Here is a 22,701-nt window from a genome sequence, read left to right on the forward strand (position 1 = left end):
GGGGTGGGGGTCCCACCATTCCTGTTCTCAGCCACTGCCCCAAGTCCCGCTACCCAGCCGGGTCCTGGCGCTGCTCCCCAGGGGCCTGCGGGAGCCGTGGGGGGCTGAGCGGGGCAGTGGGGTAGGAGGCTGGGCCCCAGCGCTGGCAGCTGCCCTGGCCCGAGGAAGGGTCACGTTTGGCTGGTGCAGCCTGGTTCTGCCCATTGCCCCCCGCGAGTCTGGGGGGGGGCCCGTGATTTGGGGGGAGCCCGTGATTTTCCTTCAGCCCCCTCGGGATTTCGCCTCAAAGAAACCCGGGATCTCACTCAACCCGCATCCCTCATTTCTCAACCCCAAGCTGTGATTTTTAGGCCCCCGTCTGACACTTTCTGAAGGCGGAACAGGGGGTCCCCCAGGACAGACCCCACAAACCAGGTCTCTGCCCCCACTCGGGTTAAAAGAATTAATCGGGGAGTTTATTGAAGTATCAAAGGCGGTTAAAAGGCGACAGATATTTACATATATATTAACGTTCAGGCTGCGGCGGGGGCGGGGGAACAGTCTCGGGGTGGGGGGGCCTGGCCCCCCCACAGAGCCCCCTCTCCCCACCCCGGTTATATATTAATTATTATCTCTCCCATTCGTTTCCCTTCTCCCCTCCCGCGACACACACGCTAGAAAATAACCTCCAGCCAGAGACGGGGCTGGGACCCAACGGGGGGTTCTTCCGGACAAAGGGGGGGGCTGGGGGGCATGAGGATCTGGGGGGAAATCAGGGACGTGGGGGGGTCAGAGAGGATCGGGGAGGAGACACCCACACTGGAGACGCGGCCCCGCTGGGGTGGGGTGGGGGCTGGTAATACAGGGACCCCTCGCCCGGCACTGGGACATGGCCCCTCTGGGGTGCGGGTGGGTTATGGGGGGCCCCTCACCGGCATAGGACACGGCCCCTCTGGGGTAGGGGTGGGGGCAGGTTATAGGGGGACCCCTCGCCCGGCGCTGGGAAGGGGGTCCCCGCTCGCCGGCAGGCCGTGACGGGGAAGCTCTTTCCCAATGTAACCCAGGGGATTCAGGGTCCGGTTTCTCCGATGCCCGGGGGGGGGGAAGGTGCTGTGGCCCCGCCTGTGAGGGGCGAGCATGCCCCACCCCCACCCCGGCAGCACCCCCAGCGCTGGGGGCAGCCAAGGGGCTGGTGCACTGGCGGGGAGGAGGGTGAAATCTGGATTTGCCCCATTCGCCCCCTCTGGGCCCGGGAGTGCCACATGGCAGGCGAGTTCCTGGGGGTGGGGTAAGAAGCCCCGGCCCCCCAGCTCCTCCGCCCCCCCACCAGCCCCGTCTCAGGCTGTTGTGCTTGGTGAGGATGTCACATGATGAGGACGGACAGACACTGATGGACAGAGAGACACCCCCCCCCCCCCCAACAATCATGGCTTTAAAGAAAGAGTCCAACCTGCTTTTAAGGCCCACAGCAGGAATACGGGAGCCCTGGATGGAACCCAGGAGTCCGGGCTCCCAGCCCCTCCCTCCACCCCAGTAACCCCCCCAGTGCCCTCCTGGAGCCAGGCATAGAACCCAGGAGTCCGGGCTCCCAGCCCCCCCACCCCTCCACCCCCGTAAACCCCCCAACGCCCTCCTGGAGCCGGGGATAGAACCCAGGAGTCCGGGCCCCGCAGGGGGAGGGACTCCATCCCCCATCCAGTCGCGGCACAGTTAAGCTGTTTACAAAAGCACCCCATGGTCTCCACCCCCTCCCTGTTTCCCTGGAGACCTGCCCCCCATCAAAGGAGCGTGGCCACCCCCACTGTATTGTGGGTGAGGCCAGAACCCCCTGCTTCAGCCCCCCACCCCACCCGACCCCCCATCTGCCTGGGCAAAGGACACCACCTTGGGTCCCTGGAGTGGGGACCTTCACAAAGGGTGGGTGGGGCCTCAGCCCAAGGGCGTGGTCTTACTGCATAGGGGCGGGGCTTCTTGTCAGAGGCGGGGCCTCAGAGCCCAGGGGCGTGGTCTTACTGCATAGGGGTGGGGCTTCTTGTCGGAGGCGGGGCCTCACAGCCCAGGGGCAGGGCTGGAACCCCAGGCTGCTGGCACACGGGCCTTGGTTTCAGAAATTAAACCAGCCCCCCGGCCCCGGGGTTCGGCCGCGGCTCGACGGGCTGGTCCAGAGGCTCCCGGCTCGGCCCGGCTCGGCGCCCCGGCTCAGATGAAGAACTCCTCCTTGCGCTTGTGGCTGCCCCCGCCGTTGAGAAAGGCCTCGCGCACCTCGCCGTGCTCGTCCAGCCCGCTGGCCTCGTGCGTCAGGTAGGAGCCTGCCGGGGGGAGAGGTGAGGGGGGGGCGGTCTGGCCCCGCCCCCTCCGACCCTGTCCTGTCCCCTCCCCTCCCCTCTCTGCCCCGCCCCCTCTGGCCCTGTCCCCTCCCCTCCCCACCCTGCCCCCTCTGGCTCTGTCCCCTCCCCTCTCCCACGGCCCCGCCCCCTCTGGCCCTGTCCCCTCCCCTCACTGCCCCGCCCCCTCCGGCTCTGTCCCCTCTCCTCCCCCACGGGCCCGCCCTGGCCCCTCCGGCTCTGTCCCCTCCCCTTCCCTTCCCGCCCTGGCCCCTCCGGCTCTGTCCCCTCCCCTCCCCTTCCCGCCCTGCCCCTTCCAGATCTGTCCCCTGCCCTCCTCCACCACCCTGCCCCCTCCGGCTCTGTCCCCTCCCCTCTCCCACGGCCCCGCCCCCTCTGGCCCTGTCCCCTCCCCTCACTGCCCCGCCCCCTCCGGCTCTGTCCCCTCTCCTCCCCCACGGGCCCGCCCTGGCCCCTCCGGCTCTGTCCCCTCCCCTCCCCTCCCTGCCCCGCCCCCTCTGGCCCTGTCCCCTCCCCTCCCCACCCTGCCCCCTCCGGCTCTGTCCCCTCCCCTCTCCCACGGCCCCGCCCCCTCTGGCCCTGTCCCCTCCCCTCACTGCCCCGCCCCCTCCGGCTCTGTCCCCTCTCCTCCCCCACGGGCCCGCCCTGGCCCCTCCGGCTCTGTCCCCTCCCCTCCCCTCCCCTTCCCGCCCTGCCCCCTCCAGATCTGTCCCCTGCCCTCCTCCACCACCCTGCCCCCTCCGGCTCTGTCCCCTCCCCTCTCCCACGGCCCCGCCCCCTCTGGCCCTGTCCCCTCTCCTCCCCCACGGGCCCGCCCTGGCCCCTCCGGCTCTGTCCCCTCCCCTTCCCTTCCCGCCCTGCCCCCTCCAGCTCTGTCCCCTCCCCTCCCCCATGGCCCTGCTCCCTCTGGCCCTGTCCCCTCACTGCCCTGCCCCCTCCGGCTCTGTCCCCTCCCCTCCTCCACGGCCCCGCCCGCTCTGGCCCTGTCCCCTCCTCCACGGCCCCACCCGCTCTGGCCCTGTCCCCTCCCCTCACTGCCCCGCCCCCTCCGGCTCTGTCCCCTCCCCTCACTGCCCCGCCCCCTCCGGCTCTGTCCCCTCCCCTCCCCACCCTGCCCCCTCCGGCTCTGTCCCCTCCCCTCCCCACCCTGCCCCCTCCGGCTCTGTCCCCTCCCCTCTCCCACGGCCCCGCCCCCTCTGGCCCTGTCCCCTCCCCTCACTGCCCCGCCCTCTCCGGCTCTGTCCCCTCTCCTCCCCCATGGCCCCGCCCCCTCCAGCTCTGTCCCCTCCCCTCCCCCATGGCCCCGCTCCCTCCGGCCTTGTCCCCTCCCCTCCCCTCACTGCCCCGCCCCCTCCGGCCTTGTCCCCTCCCCTCCCCTCACTGCCCCGCCCCCTCCGGCTCTGTCCCCTCCCCTCCCCCACGGGCCCGCCCCCTCTGGCCCTGTCCCCTCCCTTCCCCTCCTCACCCCGCCCCCTCTGGCCCGGCCCCTCCCTGCCCCGCCCCCCCTCACCTTTCTGCCGGACGGCTCCCCACACCATGCCGATCAGGACGCAGATGACGGCGAAGACCAGCAGGGCCAGGATGCCGCCCACGATGGCGTAGGGCACCGAGGTCTGGGCCTCCACGATGGCCCCGGGGTCTGGGGGCAGGAGGGGGGGGCTCAGTGAGGACTGGGCCTGGACCCCCCCCCGCCCCCGCTCTGCGCTGGAGACAGGACGGGGGGTCCCTGGCGTGGAGCCGGGTCTCGGGATCGGGGCCGCTGCCGGCGGGTGCTGTCGGGGGGGGCAGGACCCAGGGGGACCGGGGGGTCCCCGGCAGCGAGCCCGTCGGGGGGCGATGCAGGCCTGGGCACATGGCACCGTTCACTCGGCCTGCGTCGGGCTGCCCCTCTCCTGCCGGCGCTGCGCCCCATAGCCCCCCATTGCTCTGCACTGTGCCCTGGCACTTCAGGGGCACCGGCCGCACTGGGGGGGGCTGCAGGTCGGGAGTGAGGGGCGCTGGGGGGACAGGGGGCTGCGAGTCGGGGCTGCGGGTCGCAAGTGAGGGGCGCTAGAGGCTGCGGGTCAGGAGTGAGGGGCACCAGAGGGGCAGGGGGCTGCAGGTCGGGAGTGAGGGGGGCAGGGGGCTGCAGGTCAGGAGTGAGGGGCGCTGGGAGGCCTGGGGCACTGGGGTGGGAATGAGGGGCACCAGAGGGGCAGGGGGCTGCAGGTCGGGAGTGAGGGGCGCCGGGGGGGCAGGGGGCTGCGGGTTGGGAGTGAGGGGCGCTGGGAGGCCTGGGGCACTGGGGTGGGAATGAGGGGCACCAGAGGGGCAGGGGACTGCAGGTCGGGAGTGAGGGGGGCAGGGGGCTGCGGGTTGGGAGTGAGGGGCGCCGGGGGGGGCAGCTATTGAGGCTAGTTTGCATAATGTGTTTTCTTCATTGGTTTGACTGATTCTAGTGTTATTTTCTTTGGGTTTTGTTGATACCGAATTCGTCTCTGTTGCTCATCATACCTGGCTGTAAAACAAGGAACCTCCAGGCCTGTCCCATTAGCTCCAGCCAGTGGGTGTAAGTGTTTGTAACCTTTGGCCTAGAGAAACAGCCTCGGTTTCCCTTTTGAGTCTGGGGAAGGGGAGACCGGAAGAGAGACCTGAACGTGTTTCCCATGCGTTTGCAAGGGACCGGTGACCGCCGGGTTCACCGCCGAGCAGGGACGCCATGGTTTAGGCCAAAGATAATGGTTTTGGGGATGAGATAATCGATACTAACGTGTATGAAGACGTGTGAGCCTAAAGAATAAAGGGACCCCCAAAGATTTAGCTGGGTGAGGATATAAGCTTTGTGCCTGGCAGGCTGGGCACTGACATGAAAATCCAGGGCAGTGCCAGGACCCTATAAAACCGTGTCGAGGGGTCGCTTTTTCTATCTTCTGCCAAGCTATTAGCCACTCGACCCTAATCTCTGCCAACTGGGGGAACCTGGACCATCGAATTCATCGGACATGCCAGAGACAAGGCTGCTCCTCTGTCGCCCCGACCAGGTCTCCAGGGAAGGGGGTGAGTTTGCTCGTTTAAATCGTCTTTGAGAATAGAGCTGTTCCCGCCAGGGACCACAGCATTGCATGACTGCTTTGTGATTGCTTTAGACCTTTGATTATCCTTCCATTCATTTGAATAAAGATATTGAAATTTTGGTATTGTCCTCAATATAAGTGTCCTGGCCACACACCCCGAGAGCCCACCCACAACGTGGAAAACTCTGTGTTCTCCAACCCTGCAGCCTGAAACGGGACAAGAACCTAAATATCTTCTGGTCAGCTCACTGGTGAGCCGTAATAAGCTAGCCCCATAAATTCAGGTCAACGGGGGTCTGTGGGTCGGGAGTGAGGGGCGCCGGGGGCTGCGGGTCGGAAGTGAGGGGCGCCGGGGGCTCCTTACCGTAGACCACCAGCACATACTGGTCGGAGGCGCGGCCGTGTTTGTTGGCCGCTTGGCAGGCGTAGGTGCCATTGTCCCCTGGGTTCAGCGCTGGCAGGGTCAGCTCCGCGCCCTGGATCTGCACCCGCTCAGGCAGCGAGTCGTTCGCCCGGCTCCACGTGATCTCAGTGGGGCTGCGGGGACAGACACCGGGGAGGGGGCGGTGAGCTGGGCCAGGCCCTGCCCAGCTCACAGAGCTGCGATCCGTCCCCTGGCGCCAGCGGGCAGGGCCAGCCCAATACCAGGGTGATGGGCAGCAGCACAGATCACCGGGTGATGCAGGATTCCTGACACACACACCCCCGGCACTGAGACATGCGGCCCCCCATATCCCAGCCTCCGGGAACTTCTGGCACTGTGAGCTTCCCCGCAGCAGGGCCCACAGCTGGAGACCCTGGTGTGAGGCTGTATGAAATACGGGGGACGCTTTATGATACTATTGATACCCGTGCCAGAACGTGGCCGTGACTCGTGCCAGATCTGCCGTGTGAGGAGCCCGTGACAGTGCTATGATTTGCCGAGTGTGATGCCCTGCTTTCTGTGTTTGTACCTCCTTCGTAGTGTGAGTTAGACGCACACAGGCTAGAGCTGCATTTCCAAACTTGTGCTGTGTTTCTGGGGGACACCTCAGCGCTGCCCAGCCTGATCCACGGCCCACCAAGGGTCATCAACTGGACAATGAACCCCCTGAAAGGAGCCAGGGGATACACCTGATGGGTCAGCAAGGCACGTCCGGTGGACAGGCTTTTCCTTGCCATGTGCTGGGCAGCTTGTGTTCGGGACACAGGACGTGCCAGCCACACGGCAAAAGGAATATAAATGGGGCCCTCCCAAATTCATGGTCCATTTTGCTCAATTGCACAGTCACTGGATTTTAAAAATCATAAATGTCACGATTTCAGCTACTGAAATCTGAAAGTTCACGGCGCTGTACTTGTCGGGGTCCTGACCCAAAAAGGAGTTGCGGGGGGGCGCAAGGTTATTGTAGGGGGTGGGTGCAGTGCTGCCGTCCTTACTTCTGTGCGGCTGCTGGCGGGGCATTGCCTCCAGAGCGGGGTGCCCGGCCACCAGCCACGGCTCTCCGGCCACCAGCCGCCACTCTCCGGCCACCAGCCACGGCTCTCCGGCCGCCCAGCTCTGAAGGCAGTGCAGAAGTAAGGGTGGCAATACTGTGACCCCCCGTAAAATAACCTTTGGACCCCCCTGCAACTCCCTTTTGGGCCAGGGCCCCCAATTCGAGAAACGCTGGCCTCCCCCGTGATATCTGTATCGTATAGGGTGAAAGCCCCCAGGAGACCAGATTTCATGATCCGTGGCCCTGGATGTGGTAGGGCCCTAAAATATAAAGGGCAGCTGCATCTTCTCCGTTGGGTCGTCAGTCCCACGTCTTCCCTCTGGAGCAAAGGGCGCAATGACCCATCCCAGCTGTGTGTGGTGGTGTTCCAGAGGGACCTGCAAGTCAGCAAACTCACCGCGACTGCTGGGATCCTGATCTCGGGACTCTGAAGTGTCTGCAGGTATCTGGTTGCTTTATCGTTTGACAACCGTCTCCCTGTGCTTTCCCCGTAACGGGGCCTCAAACGTCACCGCACCGTGAGCCCCTTCCGACAACGAAAATTACTAAGGACCCCGGGACCCGCCTGAGCCCCACTGCCCTGGGCTGAAGCCCTCGGACTTCGGCTTGGGGCCCAGGCCCTGACCTTGGCATTTCCAGGGAGAGCTGCCCTAGGCACCTCGGGTCACACCTGGCGCTGCGAGCTTCCCCGCAGCAGTGCCCTGACACACAGCCCGTGGCCCCCTGCGGGTCACTCACAGCGGGTTGCCGTTGACGACGCAGGTGAGGAGCAGGGTGTCGCCCTCACGCAGCACGGCCTGGCTGGGCTGGATCCGCGCCGTGGGCGAGTCTGCGGGGAGAAGACGAGGGCGGCTGCACAGGGAGCCCGGCGGCTGCGCAACCCCACAACGCGACAACCCAACCCCCCCGCACACCCTAAAAACAGCCCAGCTTACCCTGGCCACACAACGCCACCACACGCCCCGTGCGCCCCCCCGCACGACACCACAACCCAACAACACAATGCCCCCATGTCCTCCCAGCAATCCGACAACACCATAACCCGACAACACAACACAACACCCCCATCCCCCCTCCAGCAACCCAACACCACCACAATCCCGTGACCCCCAGCATCACAACAACCCGACAGCACAGCTCACTCCATCCGCACAACCCCAGCACACACCCGGCGCGTCCCCCAGCACGACACCACAACCCAACAACTCCGCAACCCAGCAACACAATGCCCCCATGTCCCCCCAGCAACCTGACAACAGCACAACCTGACAACACAACACCCCCATCCCCCTGCCAGCAACCCAACACCACCACAATCCCGTGACCCCCAGCATCACAACAACCCGACACTCCCCCAGAACAGCACAGCTCACTCCATCCGCACAACCCCAGCACACGCCCGGCGCGTCCCCCAGCACGACACCACAACACGACAACTCCCCGCCTCTGCCAGCAGCCCCTGAACTCCCTCAGCAACATGGCAGCCTACGACCCCCCCGACAACCCACACAAAACAACAACACGCTGCCCCCCGCAACACCCGACACACACAGGACAACACAACACGGCACCAGCTTCTCACAACTCAGCCCCAGCCCCCCCCCCCCCATAAATTCAGTGCGCCCAAAACCACCCCACAACTCGCCCCTCTGCACACTCACAACCCAAAGCAGCCCACAGCCACACACCGCCCCCCGACCCACCGCCACAGCTCCCAGCCCAACCCCACACGCGACTCTGCCATGAGGAACGCGCCCCCCAGGGCAGCCCCATCCCCAGCGGCTCCCTGCCCCCCACCCCCTCCCCCATCCTTCCCTGTCCCCCCTCATCCCACCCCGCCCCAACCCCCCTTACCCCCACCCCCATCTGCCCCCTGCCCCCCTTCCCTCTCTGCCCCCCCGGCCCCCCCTTTTTCCCCCCGCACTTACACTGCACGTCCAGCACGTACTGCGTCTGCTTCCGCTGCCCGCGCAGGGCGGGGTGCATGGCCTCGCACGTCACGATGGCGCCATGGTCCCGGCGCTCGACCCGCAGCCGCACCGACGTGCTGACCCGGAAAACCTTCCCCAGCTGCTCCCGGCTGCTGAGTCCTGCCACGGCGCGCCCGGGGGTGAGCGACTCAGGGGGACCCCGGCTGGCCCCCAGCCCCCCCGCCAGCCCCCTGCCCTGCAGCGGACGGCCCTGCCCCACCCCCAAACCCCTGAGCCAGCCTCCTCATCCCGGAGGGGACAGGCCCCCTGCCCCATTCCCCGGCCCCCCAGCCGGCCCACGCCCCTAGCGGGGAATAGGCCCCTTGCCCCCCTCACCTCGCAGCTCCCGCCGGTCCCGGTACCAGCGCAGGGTGGCCGCGGGGCGCGACCGGGGCACGACACACGTCAGCTCGACCTCCCCGCCCTCCACCGCCTGCTCCTTCACCTCCACCGTGGGGTTCTCGGGGGCCACTGCAGAGACACGGGGTCACTGGGGCTGGGCCCTCGTCTCTTCCCAGAATCCCCCAGGGCAGCCGCCCCCCCCATGTCCCGTCCCAGAATCCCCCAGGGCAGCCGCCCCCCCATCCCTTCCCAGAGGCCCCTGGGGCAGCCACTTCTTGTCCCTTCCCAGAGCACCTCCCTTCCCCCTGGGACAGCCACCCCCAATCCCCTCCCAGAATCCCCAGGGCAGCCTCCCCCCCACGTCCCGTCCCAGAATCCCCCAGGGCAGCCACCCGCCCCCCATGTCCTGTCCCAGAATCCTCCAGGGCAGCCGCCCCCCCCATCCCTTCCCAGAGCACCTCCCTTCCCCTGGGACAGCCACCCCCAATCCCCTCCCAGAATCCCCCAGGGCGGCCGCCCCCCCCATCCCTCCCCAGAGGCCCCTGGGGCAGCCACTTCTTGTCCCTTCCCAGAGCACCTCCCTTCCCCCTGGGACAGCCACCCCCAATCCCCTCCCAGAATCCCCCAGGGCAGCCACCCCCCCACGTCCCGTCCCAGAATCCCCCAGGGCAGCCGCCCCCCATCCCTTCCCAGAGGCCCCTGGGGCAGCCACTTCTTGTCCCTTCCCAGAGCACCTCCCTTCCCCCTGGGACAGCCACCCCCAATCCCCTCCCAGAATCCCCAGGGCAGCCTCCCCCCCACGTCCCGTCCCAGAATCCCCCAGGGCAGCCGCCCCCCCATCCCTTCCCAGAGGCCCCTGGGGCAGCCACTTCTTGTCCCTTCCCAGAGCACCTCCCTTCCCCCGGGACAGCCACCCCCAATCCCCTCCCAGAATCCCCAGGGCAGCCGCCCCCTGTCCTTTTCAACAGCCCCCCTGACCCCGCAGCCACCCTCCCCTCCCGGCCCGGCCCGGCCCCGCGCACCCCAGCACGGTGAGCGAGGCGATCTGGTGGTGCGTGTCGTCGGTGTACAGCTGGCAGAAGTAGCCGCCCTCGTCCTCCAGCCGGACGTCGGAGAGCAGGATCCGCACCTGCTTCTGGGTGAACTCCACCAGCTGGAACCGCTCGTCCTTCAGGGCTGGGGAGACGGGGATGGGCTCAGCGGCTGCCCCCGGACCCCCCACTTCCTCCCCGCCCGGCGACCCCTCACCTCGCGTGCCTCGGCCCCCGCCTGCCTGCCAGCCCATTACCCCACGTGCCCGGCCTCCCCCCCGTCCGGCGGCCCCTTACCCCGCGTGCCGTTAAAGAAGAGCGTCTGCCGGGCCGGGTTCTGGATCACCACGATGGAGCCGTCGTACCGGTGCAGCCGGCAGTTGATCTCGGCCACGCCGCCCTCCACCACCGTCATGTTCTCCGTCTGCACCTCCTGCGCCAGGGCTGGGCGGGCGAGAGCGGGGGTCAGGGAGAGACTGGGGGTCGGGAGCCACGCGGACACCCCCACACCCCTCCGCAGACCCCTATGGCACTGAGGGCCCTCATCAAACCCGCCAGCGTCACAACGACCTCGACGCGCGGGAGAACTGGGCCCAAACCAACGCCCTGAGGACACGTGCCAAACCCAGCCCGGGGGTCAGGGAAAGGGAGATACTGACCGGGCGCCCGCGGTGCCAGGCCGCCGGAGCAAGGCTGAGACCGGCAGAGGGGGCCGAGACACAGGAGGTTGCTGCCCCGCTCTGCTCAGCACTGGCGAGGCCCCGGACGGACTCCTGGGTGCAGTTCACGGGGGGGGGGGGGGCGCGCTTTCGGGAGGAGGGGGACAGCCCTGGAGAGTGTCCCCAGAAAGCAACACAACTGCTCAGAGCCGACCGAGGCGCAAAGGGGAAATCCCGGGGCGCACCTGGCCGAGCGGGCGGCTGACTGGTCCGCCAAGGCCGGGGGCCGTTCTCGTGAGGCCGGGGATCACGGCAGGACAAGCCAAGCAGGGCGTTAGCAGAAACCCTCCCACTCCCGGGGCGTTCAGCCCGGTGCAGGCTCTGAGAGACCCCCGGCGCTGCAGGGTTTAGGGACAAAGCCCTGCCCGGCTGGTCCAGGGTGACCCGGTCCCGCCCGACGCGGCGATGACCGTACGGGGTGCGTGGAGTGGAACAGACGGGCCCGGGCCCTCTGCCCTCCTGAGCCGCCCCCGGCCGCCGGCGCTGCACCAACCTTAGCTGGTGAACGGCCCGGGAGGGACACGCTGCAGGCAGCGCCAGGGGAAGCGATCCTGGGGCCGGCCTGGGACCGGGGGGTGGTGGCATCTCCGCCATGCAGGGGGGCACCATCGTGTGCCCCCCGCCCCTGCGCAGGCCTCCTGGTTTGCAATGACCCCAGCCCCCAGGGAGAGGATCCCCCCCACAGCCCCCACCCAGACCCAGGGCCGCCAGCTCCCCACCTCCCTGAGATTTTGCAGTGATTTGTTACATGTGGCATGGAAGTAGGGGGCGGGGCTTGTTGGAACAGGGGCGTGTCCTATACCAATAAGGTGGGGCTAAAACATCCTTGATCCCCGATTGGCCCAGAAGAGGCCAGGGCCAGTTCATGCTGCTATTTCTGCCGCTTTCCCAGCCCACAAAAGAGGCCGATGGTGACTGTCATGTGACCTTTGACCTCTGCCATGAGGCCACTTCCTGTCTTTGGCCTAACCTCTCTCCCGGTGCGTACCCAGGAAGCCATGCCTCATGTCACTTCCTGCTTCACTCCCACCCATGGCTGTGTATTATGCAGTGTAAATTACAATGGCCGACAACTCTCACACCACCTCTCGCATCCGCCAAAATGGCCATCCTCTCGCTGGGCAACATCGATCCAAATGGCCGCCCTTCCCTCAACGCAACGTCAGTCAACCAAAACGGCCACCCTTCCCTCAATGTGATCTCAACCAAAACAGCCGCCCTTCCCTCAACGCGACGTCGGTCAACCCAACAGCCGCCCTACCCTCAACGTGATGTCAACCAAAATGGCCGCCCTACCTTCAATGTGATGTCAACCAAAACAGCCACCCTTCCCTCAATGTGATCTCAACCAAAACAGCCACCCTACCCTCAACGCGACGTCTGTCAACCCAACAGCTGCCCTACCCTCAATGTGATGTCAAACAAAACGGCCGTCCTGTCTCTCCAGTATCAATCAAAATGGCCGCACTACCCTTTGGACAACGTAGACCCAAATGGCCGCCTTTCTGTCAACGCGACGTTGACCCAAATGACCGCCCTGTCTCTTCAGCGTCAACACAAATGGTCGTTTTCTCTCTCTAGGTGATGTCAACAAACTCACCATCATCTCCCTCTCCACAATGTAGAAAAACACGGCGGCCCTATCACGCTCTCCGCCCGCCAGACAAAAATGGCTTCCTCATCCTTGTGAAACAGAAACAAACATGGCCGCCCCTCCGTGACTGCCCTCTTTCTCCATCCGTGCAAACACGGCTGCCCCTCTGGGACGGACAGAAAGCTGTCTGCTCCTCACTTGCTCCAACAGACATGGCCATCCAAGGGCCATGTCAACGGAAACGGCTGCCATCTTGCTATCATCACCTAGCAACAAACATGGCCTCCCCTTAGCGACACAGACACTTGGCAACGCGGACCAACATGGCCGCCCTCTCTTGTACAAGGCAGATGGCGGCCCGGGGGACTGTTGGCCCCGCACTGACACGCAGGGGGGTTGGTTGGCGAGCTCCCACTACCAATAGAAAGGGGGCGGGCTGATGGGAAACCAGGACCGAGACTGACAGGCCCCAGGGCCAATGGGGAGAGGCCAGCCATCCAGGTCAGCCTGATTGATATGGCAGGCAGGCCAATGAGGGAGTCAGAGGACAGGGGGGTCCCGCCCCCTGTGGGAGCTAGGCCAGAGGGGCAGAGTTAAGGGGAGAGCAGGGGCCCAGGGAGCTGCGCTGGAGGCAGGGGTGGGGCTGGGGCTGGGTGTGGGTCCCGGGGCCACGCAGCGGGACGACGGCTTTTCCTGCCCCATTTCCTCCTTAGTTTTCATCGGCTGGTTTAATCAGTTGCATTTGCTTGAGCACCCCGAGCAGAGAGAGCCCGGATCCCACCCGGGCCCAGCCTGGTCAGGGTTACGGGGACTCTGCCCCACAGGAGGGAGGACGGGGAGCCCTCGAGGGCAGGCCGGGCGCTGGGCGAAGGGAGTGGGAGCGAGGACTCAGATCCTGTCACCAGCCCATTGCACCGGGTTGAGGCCAGCAAAGTTCCCCACAATAGCAGGACTCCCCACCGGCTCCAAGAACAGGGGCTGCAGGTGGGGAGTCGGGGGCACCATCGGGTGGGGTGTGAGGAGCACTGGCTGAGCTGGGGGGGCAGCAAATCAGGAGTGAGGGGTGCCAGCAGATTGGAGCCTGTGGGTGGGGACCGAGGGGCGCAGGTCGAGCTGGGGTGGCTGCGGGTCAGGAGCGAGGGGCGCGGGTCGAGCTGGGGGGGCTGCGGGAGGGGAGCGAGGGGCGCGGGTCGAGCTGGGGGGGCTGCGGGACGGGAGCGAGGGGCGCGGGTCGAGCTGGGGGGGCTGCGGGACGGGAGCGAGGGGCGCGGGTCGAGCTGGGAGGGGCTGTGGGACGGGAGCGAGGGGCGCGGGTCGAGCTGGGGGGGGCTGCGGGTTGTGTTGCCCCTTTAAGTCCCTTGAGGTTTTGTCTCCGCCTCCTTTGACATCATAATGGGTCGTCATGGGAACGGCTCTGATCAGCTGGTGCTGTCAGTGGGGGATTGAGCTGGGGGGGTCAATAACCAGGTTGGGGGGGCCTGGGCAGAGCTGGGGGCAAAAGGCCAGGGGAGGGGGTGGTAATGGCAGCTGGGGGGATGAGAGAGAGCCCCCCACATAACCTCACCCCATGGGCCTAGACCCCCCCTCACAGCCCCCCCACCAGACTGCAACCCTCCCCCAGTGGTGGCATCAGTGAAGCATTGTGGGTAACCCCCAGGCCGATGAGGGGCCCTGGGCTGCACCCCCCATGGCTGGGATCCCCCACACACACTTCCTGGGTCCCAGGGGCAGTTCCCGTCACACCCTCCAGGGGGCGCTGGGCAGCCCCGCCCGCCTCCTCCCCACCCCCCACGGTTCCATTCAGCTCCAGCGAATCAGGCGTTGCCATGGCAGCCAGCCACCAAGATTTGCATATCCGAGTCCTTAAATATTTGGCTGAGAGGCAGAGATGGGGGGGCTGGAGATTGGGGGGGGGCAGAGAACTGGAGCCTGGGCCCCACATGGCCCCTCCCCCCCAGGTTAACACCCCTCGGCCCCCAACAGCAGGGGGCGACGGAGGCCAAGCTTGGCGTCATCTCTCGCTTTGGGGTACCCGGGGTGGGGGCAGGGGGTAAATTGAAGGGGGGAGGGGATGAGGCTGGCTCGCCAGGGGGCAGTGGAGTGGCGGGTATTTGGAGGGGCTGGCACTGGGGGGAAGTGGGGTGGCGTGGGGGGGTAACTGGAGGGGCCTGGCACAGGGGTGGCTCGCCAGGGGGCTGTGGGGTGGGGGGTAATTGGAGGGGCCTGGCACAGGGGTGGTTCGCCAGGGGGCAGGGGGGTGGAGGGGTAAGTGGAGGGGCCTGGCACTGGGGGGAAGTGGGTGGCGTGGGGGGTAACTGGAGGGGCCTGGCACGGGGTGGCTCGCGGGGACAGCGGGCAGGTGAAGACGGGCCGGCGAAGGGGCCGGAGTGGAGAAGAAAGGGGGCGCAGGCCGTGGAGGACGGGAACGAGCCGGGAGAAATGGGGAGAAATGTCAGGAAGGGGGCGGGTGGGGGGGATTCAGGGGGCAGGAGGGCAGGTGGGGGTGCAGGGGGGCAGGACAGGGGGTAAAGGGGGGGCAGGAAGGGCTGAATGGCGACATCGTTGCTGGTTCCATCCAGTTGCTCCCGTGCTCCGGCCGGGGGTCCCGCCTGGCTGCTCACGGCCTCGCTGGGGCCAGAGCCGAGGGGCAGCAGATGGGAAGGACGCGAGGGAGGGAGGGGCGGGGGGGGGGGGGCACGGCGGGTGCGGGGGGCAGAGCACCCAGGCAGCCAGCAGCAAAGGGAAACCACGACCCGGGGCGTCGGAAGGGCTGGACCCAGAGGAATGAAGGCGACGCACAACACAGGGAGCCTGGGGTCGCAGCCCCCCAATGAGCGTCCGCCCCCCCCCCCATGGGCCTGGGGGTGCCCCACACAGCTCCCGCTCCTGGGCTCTGACCAGAGGGACGCAGAGAGCCTGGAAACGCCAAGGGGTGGGCCCTAGGCCCCCCCCTCCAGCCTGCCGTGCCCCCCCGCCAGGGACTCATTGATATTCCAGCCACGGTCGCCTTTCCCCTCTGGGGCGCTGGCCCCGATCCGGCCGGGGGGGGCACTGGCTGGCTCAGGGGGTGGGGAATGGGGCTCGGGGCCTGGGGCAGGAAGGGGCCTGTGCAAACACCGGCTGTTACTGGGAGGGGGGGGGGGGGGCACTGCAGCCAGGACTCCTGGGTTCTCTCCCGGCTCTGGGAGGGGAGCACGGCCCCGGTGGTCAGAGCAGGGCACCCCTGGGGCCGTAGTTCACACCCCTTCTCCCCACGGCAGCCCCCGCAGCCAGCACCGCCCCCCCCATAGCCCCCCGAGCACCCCCTGCTGGGAGCGACGGGGCCAGCAGAGTTGGGGGCCCCCCGTCCCCCCCATGCAGCTGTCTCCTCACCATCCAAGCTATGCCAGCCAGGGTTGCCGTGGCAACACCCCCATCGCCCGTTGCTAAGCACCAAGGCTGTAGGACTCCCTGGTGTGCGGAGGGGGGCGGTTTATTGCTGTGTCAGCTTGTTCCCCAGGCCCCCCCCACCTCCGGCAGGGTTTCCACGGCGACCGCGGCGCAGCCAGCTGTGACTGTCAAGGTCACTCGCACCACCAAGGTCACCAGTCCCGTCCCCCCCCCACCTCCGCCGGTGCCCCTCCCTCCCGACCCACAGCCCCCTGCTAGCTCAGCCCTGGGCTCCCCCATGCCCTAAGTTAACTCCGTGCTGCTGGCCCAGCCACCCAGGGGGCGCAGCTCTGGATTCCTGGCATATTTTGGGCCGCGCCCCCCCCCCCCCCGCCAGTGCCAACAATGGGGCCCATTTTTCTGCCAGCTCGAGCCCCCTTCCCCACAAGCAGAGAGAGGAACTGCCCAGGCTCCCAGCCCCCCCTTCCCCTGGGTGGGGAGAAGATCAGTTCGGCCCTCGTGACCCGGGGGGGGGAACCCTCCTGGGGCCAGTGAACCCCCCCCTCCCCTGAGAGCTGCCCATCGGTCTGCAGCTCCCATTCACCTCCAGCCACTGCCCAGCACTGCCCCCACCTGGGTGGGGAAACTGAGGCACTAAGATCATGGAGTGAGGAAATAGCAGGAATAGAACCCAGGAGTCCTGGCTCCCAGCCCCCTACTCTGATGCATCATAGGTCAGGGTTGGAAGAGACTCAGGAGGTATCTAGTCCAACCCCCTGCTCAAAGCAGGACCAACCCCAGCTAAATCATCCCAGCCAGGGCTGTGTCAAGCCGGGCCTTAAAAACCTCTAAGGATGGAGATCCCACCTCCTCCCTAGGGAACCCATTCCAGGGCTTCACCTCCCTCCGCATGAAACAGTGTTTCCTAATCCCACTGCAACTCGAGACCATGGCTCCTTGTTCTGTCAGCCCCCACTCCCCTCCCAGAGCTGGGGAGAGAACCCAGGAGTCCTGGCTCCCAGCCCCCCTGCTCCAACCCACCAGCCCCCACTCCCCTCCCAGAGCTGGGGAGAGAACCCAGGAGTCCTGGCTCCCAGCCCCCCGCTCTGAGCCAGAGCCAAGGCCATTCCAGCTCTGGCAGCAGGTCCAGGCTGTTGGACCCCATCCAGCCCTGGTGCCCCAGCAACCCCTGTGGGAGAGGGGAAACAGGAACCAGCCACCCCCCAGGGGCCCATATGGCCCAGGGATGTCAGCCCACCCCCTCCAGGGGCAGATTCCTTGCGGGACAGCGGAGGGGTGGGATGCTGGCACCCCCCATGGGTGCGGCCCTGACCCACACATTCCTGCCAAGCCAGGAGCGCCCGCCACTGCCCACAGAATCGCCAAGATGGGAACGGACAAGGGGCCTTTGTTCCACTGCCAGCGAGCACCCGGCACCCCACCCCCACCCCGGACGCCTGGGTCCCTTGGACTGGATCAGGCTGCTGCGTCCCCATCAGACCCCTCCATCCCCAGGACACCTGGGTCCCTAACTCCAGTTCAGGCTGCCCCATGCACACACATGGGGCAAAGCAACCAAGTAAAACCGGGGGGGGCTCTCCCCCCACCCCACCTCACTGCTGCCAGCACCCCTCAATCCAGACCCATGGCCCCCTGCTAGCTCTGGGACGGGAGTGGGGTCTAGTGGGTCAGACCAGCGTGGGGCTGGGAGCAGGACTTCTCTTCCCAGCTCTGGGAGGTGGGGGGCTAGTGTTTAGAGCAAGGGGGGTTGGGAGCCAGGGCTCCTGGGTTCTTTCCCCGTGTCTGGAAGGTGGGGGGGGGGGCTAGTGGCTAGAGCAGGGGGGTTGGGAGTTCGGAGAATGAAGGCTTGGGCTAGTGGGGGGGCCAGTTGCCATAGCAAGGGGATGGGCAGGGGAGGGGCTAGTGCCCGGGGGAGCTGGCGCCGTGGGGTGACAATGGCCTTTTCTCCACTGCCTGGCGGGGATAAGGACCTGCTGTGCGGGGGGGACAGAGCCGCCTGTCAGCCCCGCGGCCTGCACGGGCCGTCTCCTCCTGGCACAGCCCCCAGGGACACGCCACTGGGGGGAGGGAAACTGAGGCACGGACCGGTCCAGGTGACCCCCAGGAGAGAACCCAGGAGTCCTGCCTCCCAGCTCCGCCTGCTCTAAGCAACCAGCTCCCTGTCATACCAGGAGTTCGGTGTTTCACACAGAGACAATATTCCCCCTGCATCCCCTTCGAAACAGCCCCCCCCGACCCTACAGGGGCTGCATCCCAGGGCCGGGTGGGGGGTCCCTGTATAACCAGCCCCCCCACCCCAGAGGGGCCACGTCCCCTGTATAACCAGCCCCCCCCCACCCCAGAGGGGCTGCGTCCTGTGCCAGGTGAGGGGTCTCTTTATAACCAGCCCCCCCACCCCAGAGGGGCCGTGTCCCAGCTCCCCGAAGATGGCAGATGTGTTCGGAGCTCGCTGGACCTGGCCCCCGGGCACGGGCAGGCCGAGCGAGCGTCTCTTCAGGCCGGGTTCCCAGGGACGCATCCATCGCTGCACGCCAGCGGGGAGAGGCTGCCAGGGTGGGGGCGGCATCCATCGCTGCACGCCAGCGGGGAGAGGCTGCCAGGGTGGGGGCGGCAGGGCTCCCGGGGGTGGGGGAGCTGGCACCATGGGGCGCCACAGGTGTGGGGCCGGCACGTGTCGGCCGGGCACTGGCCCAGAGGCGATTTCATTACAAGAGATAATTGGGACGAGCTGGCCCCACGCGCCAGGAGCTGTCAGCGGGCATGGCTCCCGCTGAGCATCACAGGGAGCCCCACGCCCCCCAGAGCCAGTGCCCTGCCCCCCACAGCGCACTGCCCCCCCCCAACCCCCACCCCACCTCCTGCTGGGAGCCCCCCCCCCGCCCCGGAGCCAGCACCCCACCCCCCAGAGTCAGCGCCCTTCCCCCCACGGCCCGCCCCCTGCAGCATCCCCTACTGGGATAGTTAGAGCTGGGGGGAGGGGGCTGGGGACCCAGGGACTCCTGGGTTCTCTCCCCAGCCCTAGGAGGGAGTGGGATCGAGTGGTCAGAGCGGGGACTCGGGTGCCTTCTCTGCCACTGACTAGCTGTGTGACATGGGCCCTCCCCGGGGTGGGAAGCCCTTTGAGGGCAGGGCCCGTCTCTCACTGTGGGTCTGAGCGCCCGGCTGTCCCCAAGATCAGCAGCACCTGCCAGCCCTACCAGAACCCCCCCAGCGGTGGGGGCAGGGAACCCCAACGGGCTCCAGGCTCCCCCCCACCTCGGCTCCCAGGGCTGGGACACGGGGGGGAGGGCAACACCCAGGGGCCGCCAGTCGGTCCCAGGGGTCAGCGTCAAGGCTGGCTCCTTGGGCCCAGCAGCCAGACCCGGGGCCAGGGGACCCAAGCCTGTAGAGACCCCTCCAACCCCTCCGGCCCCTGGAGCCCAGGCCCTGCACCACATACCCCATGAGGATCGAAGTGGGGAATCCCAGCACCCCAAACCCTGCCCAGCGCCACATAGGGGAGCCGCACCTTGTGCTGTGGGCAGCCCCCCCACCCTGCTAACCCCAAACGGATGCCTGGCTCGGCAAAATAAGCACGCCCCCCACCCCATCACTGTGTCGCAGGCCACCCGCTCCTCACATCTCCACAGGCCGCTGGGGAGGCTGCGTCTTTCAAACGCCTCTCTGGACCACGAGGATCACCCCCCCCCCATGTGGCTGCAAACATGTCCCCCCCAGTCCGGTATCTTGCAAATCTCCCAAGGGAGTGGGGGGCTCTCCGCTGAGCCCAGCCCCTCACACCGCAGGGCTGACCCTGGAGCAGCTTCCCCCCGATTTTCCCCTCCCAAAGCAAATCCGGCCCCTCGGGAGCAATTTATGGCTTCACATAATCAGTGTCCCACACGGGGGGGGGCAGGGATCGGAGCCCCCCGCAGCCCGGCTGGGGCTCCCCAGCTCCAGCTGACACAATCCGTGGGAGGGAGGCATCGCAATGTTTTGGGGGAGCCGGACCGGGACACCTGGGTCCCACTTCCCCCCAGTTTGGCCCCAAAACCCTGCTAGAGGACAGGAAGAAGGCGAAGATGATCCCCCTAATCACTAACACACACACACCCCGCCCGCAGTTTGAGTCCCCCCCCCAACTCTCCATCCTGGAGCCCGCCCCACAGCTGCAATGGGGGGGGGGGGGCAGGGAACAATTTGCCATGCAGGGGGTGGGGGGAGGGATACCTGCTGGGTGCCCCCCCAGTGCTGGGATGGTGGCTGCAGGGGGCAGGGCCAGGCCTAGGCCAGAGGGCACAGAAATGCCACCATGGGGCCGGGGAAGCTGGGCAAAGCGGGCCGGGTGGGGGGTTGGCTGGGAGCCGGGTTAAAGCTGGAGCCGGTGCCCACAGCTGGGGGGGCTGAGCCCTGCCAGGAGACGCGGCTGGTGCCCAGCGCTGGGCCGGGAGAACAAAGGCTGGAAATCTGCAGCCAGCGGGATTCGGGGGGGAAGAAGGGGGGGGAAACGCCATTTTCCTCCCGCTTTTTCTTTTCAGCGTCCCCGTTAATCATGTATGAAAATAACCCGACGCCCAGCGCTTGGGCTGCCAGGCTCCCCGACCCTGACCCCGGCTCCCGACCTTGGCTCCGAGCCACGGCAGGATCCAGGGACAAATCGCTCGGCCGTTTCCGTGCCCATGGAGCCAGGCTGGGACAGAGGCAGGAGCAGAACAGGACAGAGGAAGAAAGGGGGAGCGGGGGGGGGCGGGGACGGATGCGGCAGCTGGTCGGGACCCAACTCCCACCAGGGAGCCAGGCACAAGCAGATCGGGAATGGACGGTCTGGGCGCAGAAATACAAGGGACAGGCCGAGGCCGGAGCAGCGGGAGGAGATGCCAGATTGAAGTGGGGTGCACAGACATGCCAAAAATGGGGGTTCATGGGGATGTGATACAGGGGGTGCATGGGGAGATGCTGGAATGAAGTGGGGTGCTCAGGGATGCAATGCAGGGGGTGCATGGGGGACAGTCAGGAAGTGGGGGTGCCCGGGAGGGGATGCTGGCAGGGTTGCTATGGGCTCTGAATGCTAAGCTGGCAAGAGGAGGGCCCGGGGGGCAGGGGGGGCAAGTGACACGGGGCTCCCAGGCCAGGCGGAGGGGGGGGGTCCTACTCCCACAGACCTGCCCCGGGGGTGGGGGGCACGAAGGATCATTTGAAGGCGGGGGGGGGGAATCTAACAAAGCCCAGAGGTGGCACCGCTGCAGAATGACAGGCGGGGGGGGGGCATTGTTCCCCCCACCCCAGCAACAGCTGCAACCGTTACAGGGACCCCCACATTGCAGAACCGGTGGGGGTTGAGCCAAGAGCCCCCCCTCAAAAAACCGCGGCTGCTTGGGGGCCCCCCACTGCCCAGCGCGCGCCGCTGCAAAGGGACCCGCCCCCCCGGAGCTGGCTGGGGGGGGCCGGAGAGCCGCGCACCTGCCATGGCCAACGGGAAGGGGGGGCTGCGCCCCACTGCCCAGCCCCACAGCCCCCCGCCCGGCCCCCCGGATCTCGCCCCCGCGCCCCCTACCTCGCCCGGCTGCCCAGAGCAGCCCCAGCGCCGCCAGCATCGCCCCGGCCCCGGCCCCGGCCCCGGCCCCACGGCGCCGGCCCCATCGCTCCCGCCGCGCGCCCGGCCCGTCTGCACCTGCACCGGGCTGCTCCAGCCGTAATGTATGCTAATGAGATGCGAGGGGCGGGCCAATGGCAGCCGGGCGGGGCCCCGGCGAGCGGGGCAGCGTGTTTACAAGTCCCATGCGGGAGTGGGGCGGGCGGAATTTAAAGGAGAGGACGGCCCCCCCCACCCCGCCCCACTGCCCCCCACCCCGCTCCCCTGCCCCCTCCCCCCCGGGCCCCCGACCCCCCCACCCCGCCCCACTGCCCCCTCCGCCCGGGCCCCCGACCCCCCCCACCCCGCCCCACTGCCCCCTCCCCCCGGGCCCCCCGACCCCCCCCACCCCCGCCCCACTGCCCCCTCCCGCCCGGGCCCCCCGACCCCCCCACCCCGCCCCACTGCCCCCCGCCGCCCCACCCCCCGCTCCCCTGCCCCCTCCCCCCCGGGCCCCCCGACCCCCCCCACCCCGCCCCACTGCCCCCTCCCCCCGGGCCCCCCGACCCCCCCACCCCGCCCCACTGCCCCCGGGGCCCCCCGCCCACGCACCCCGCCCCGCTGCCCCCTCCCGCCCGGGCCCCCGACCCCCCCACCCCGCCCCACTGCCCCCTCCCTCCGGGGCCCCCCGTCCCCCCACCCCGCCCCACTGCCCCCTCCCCCCGGGCCCCCAGCCTCCCCACCCCGCCCCACTGCCCCCTCCCTCCCGGGCCCCCCGACCCCCCCACCCCGCCCCACTGCCCCCTCCCCCCGGGCCCCCGACCCCCCCCACCCCCCCGCCCCACTGCCCCCTCCCCCCGGGCCCCCGACCCCCCCACCCCGCCCCACTGCCCCCTCCCGCCCGGGCCCCCGACCCCCCCACCCCGCCCCACTGCCCCCCGCCGCCCCCACCCCGCTCCCCTGCCCCCTCCCCCCCGGGCCCCCGACCCCCCCCACCCCGCCCCACTGCCCCCTCCCCCCGGGCCCCCCGACCCCCCACCCCGCCCCACTGCCCCGGGGCCCCCCCGCCCACGCACCCCCGCCCCGCTGCCCCCTCCCGCCCGGGCCCCCGACCCCCCCCACCCCGCCCCCACTGCCCCCTCCCCCCCGGGTCCCCCGCCCCCCCACCCCGCCCCACTGCCCCCTCCCGCCCGGGCCCCCGACCCCCCCCACCCCGCCCCACTGCCCCCTCCCCCCCGGGCCCCCCGCC

The 22,701-nt window shown here is 68.1% G+C and overlaps 1 protein-coding gene across 1 annotated transcript; it reads right to left on the minus strand.

Moving 5' to 3' along the window:
• Nucleotides 1-1,840: 1,840 nt before the first annotated feature.
• Nucleotides 1,841-21,555, minus strand: CADM4 (cell adhesion molecule 4). The gene is made up of 9 exons (XM_077841232.1): nucleotides 21,435-21,555; nucleotides 10,496-10,642; nucleotides 10,188-10,343; nucleotides 9,162-9,296; nucleotides 8,784-8,945; nucleotides 7,594-7,684; nucleotides 5,742-5,914; nucleotides 3,835-3,963; nucleotides 1,841-2,288 (listed from the first exon to the last, which is right to left on the minus strand). Exons 1-9 carry the CDS (start codon nucleotides 21,472-21,474, stop codon nucleotides 2,179-2,181), a joined length of 1,143 nt encoding a protein of 380 aa, XP_077697358.1. The 5' UTR covers nucleotides 21,475-21,555; the 3' UTR covers nucleotides 1,841-2,178.
• Nucleotides 21,556-22,701: the final 1,146 nt, after the last annotated feature.

This window comes from Eretmochelys imbricata, chromosome 24 (genome assembly GCF_965152235.1).
Source record: "Eretmochelys imbricata isolate rEreImb1 chromosome 24, rEreImb1.hap1, whole genome shotgun sequence".
NCBI classification, from domain to species: domain Eukaryota; kingdom Metazoa; phylum Chordata; order Testudines; family Cheloniidae; genus Eretmochelys; species Eretmochelys imbricata.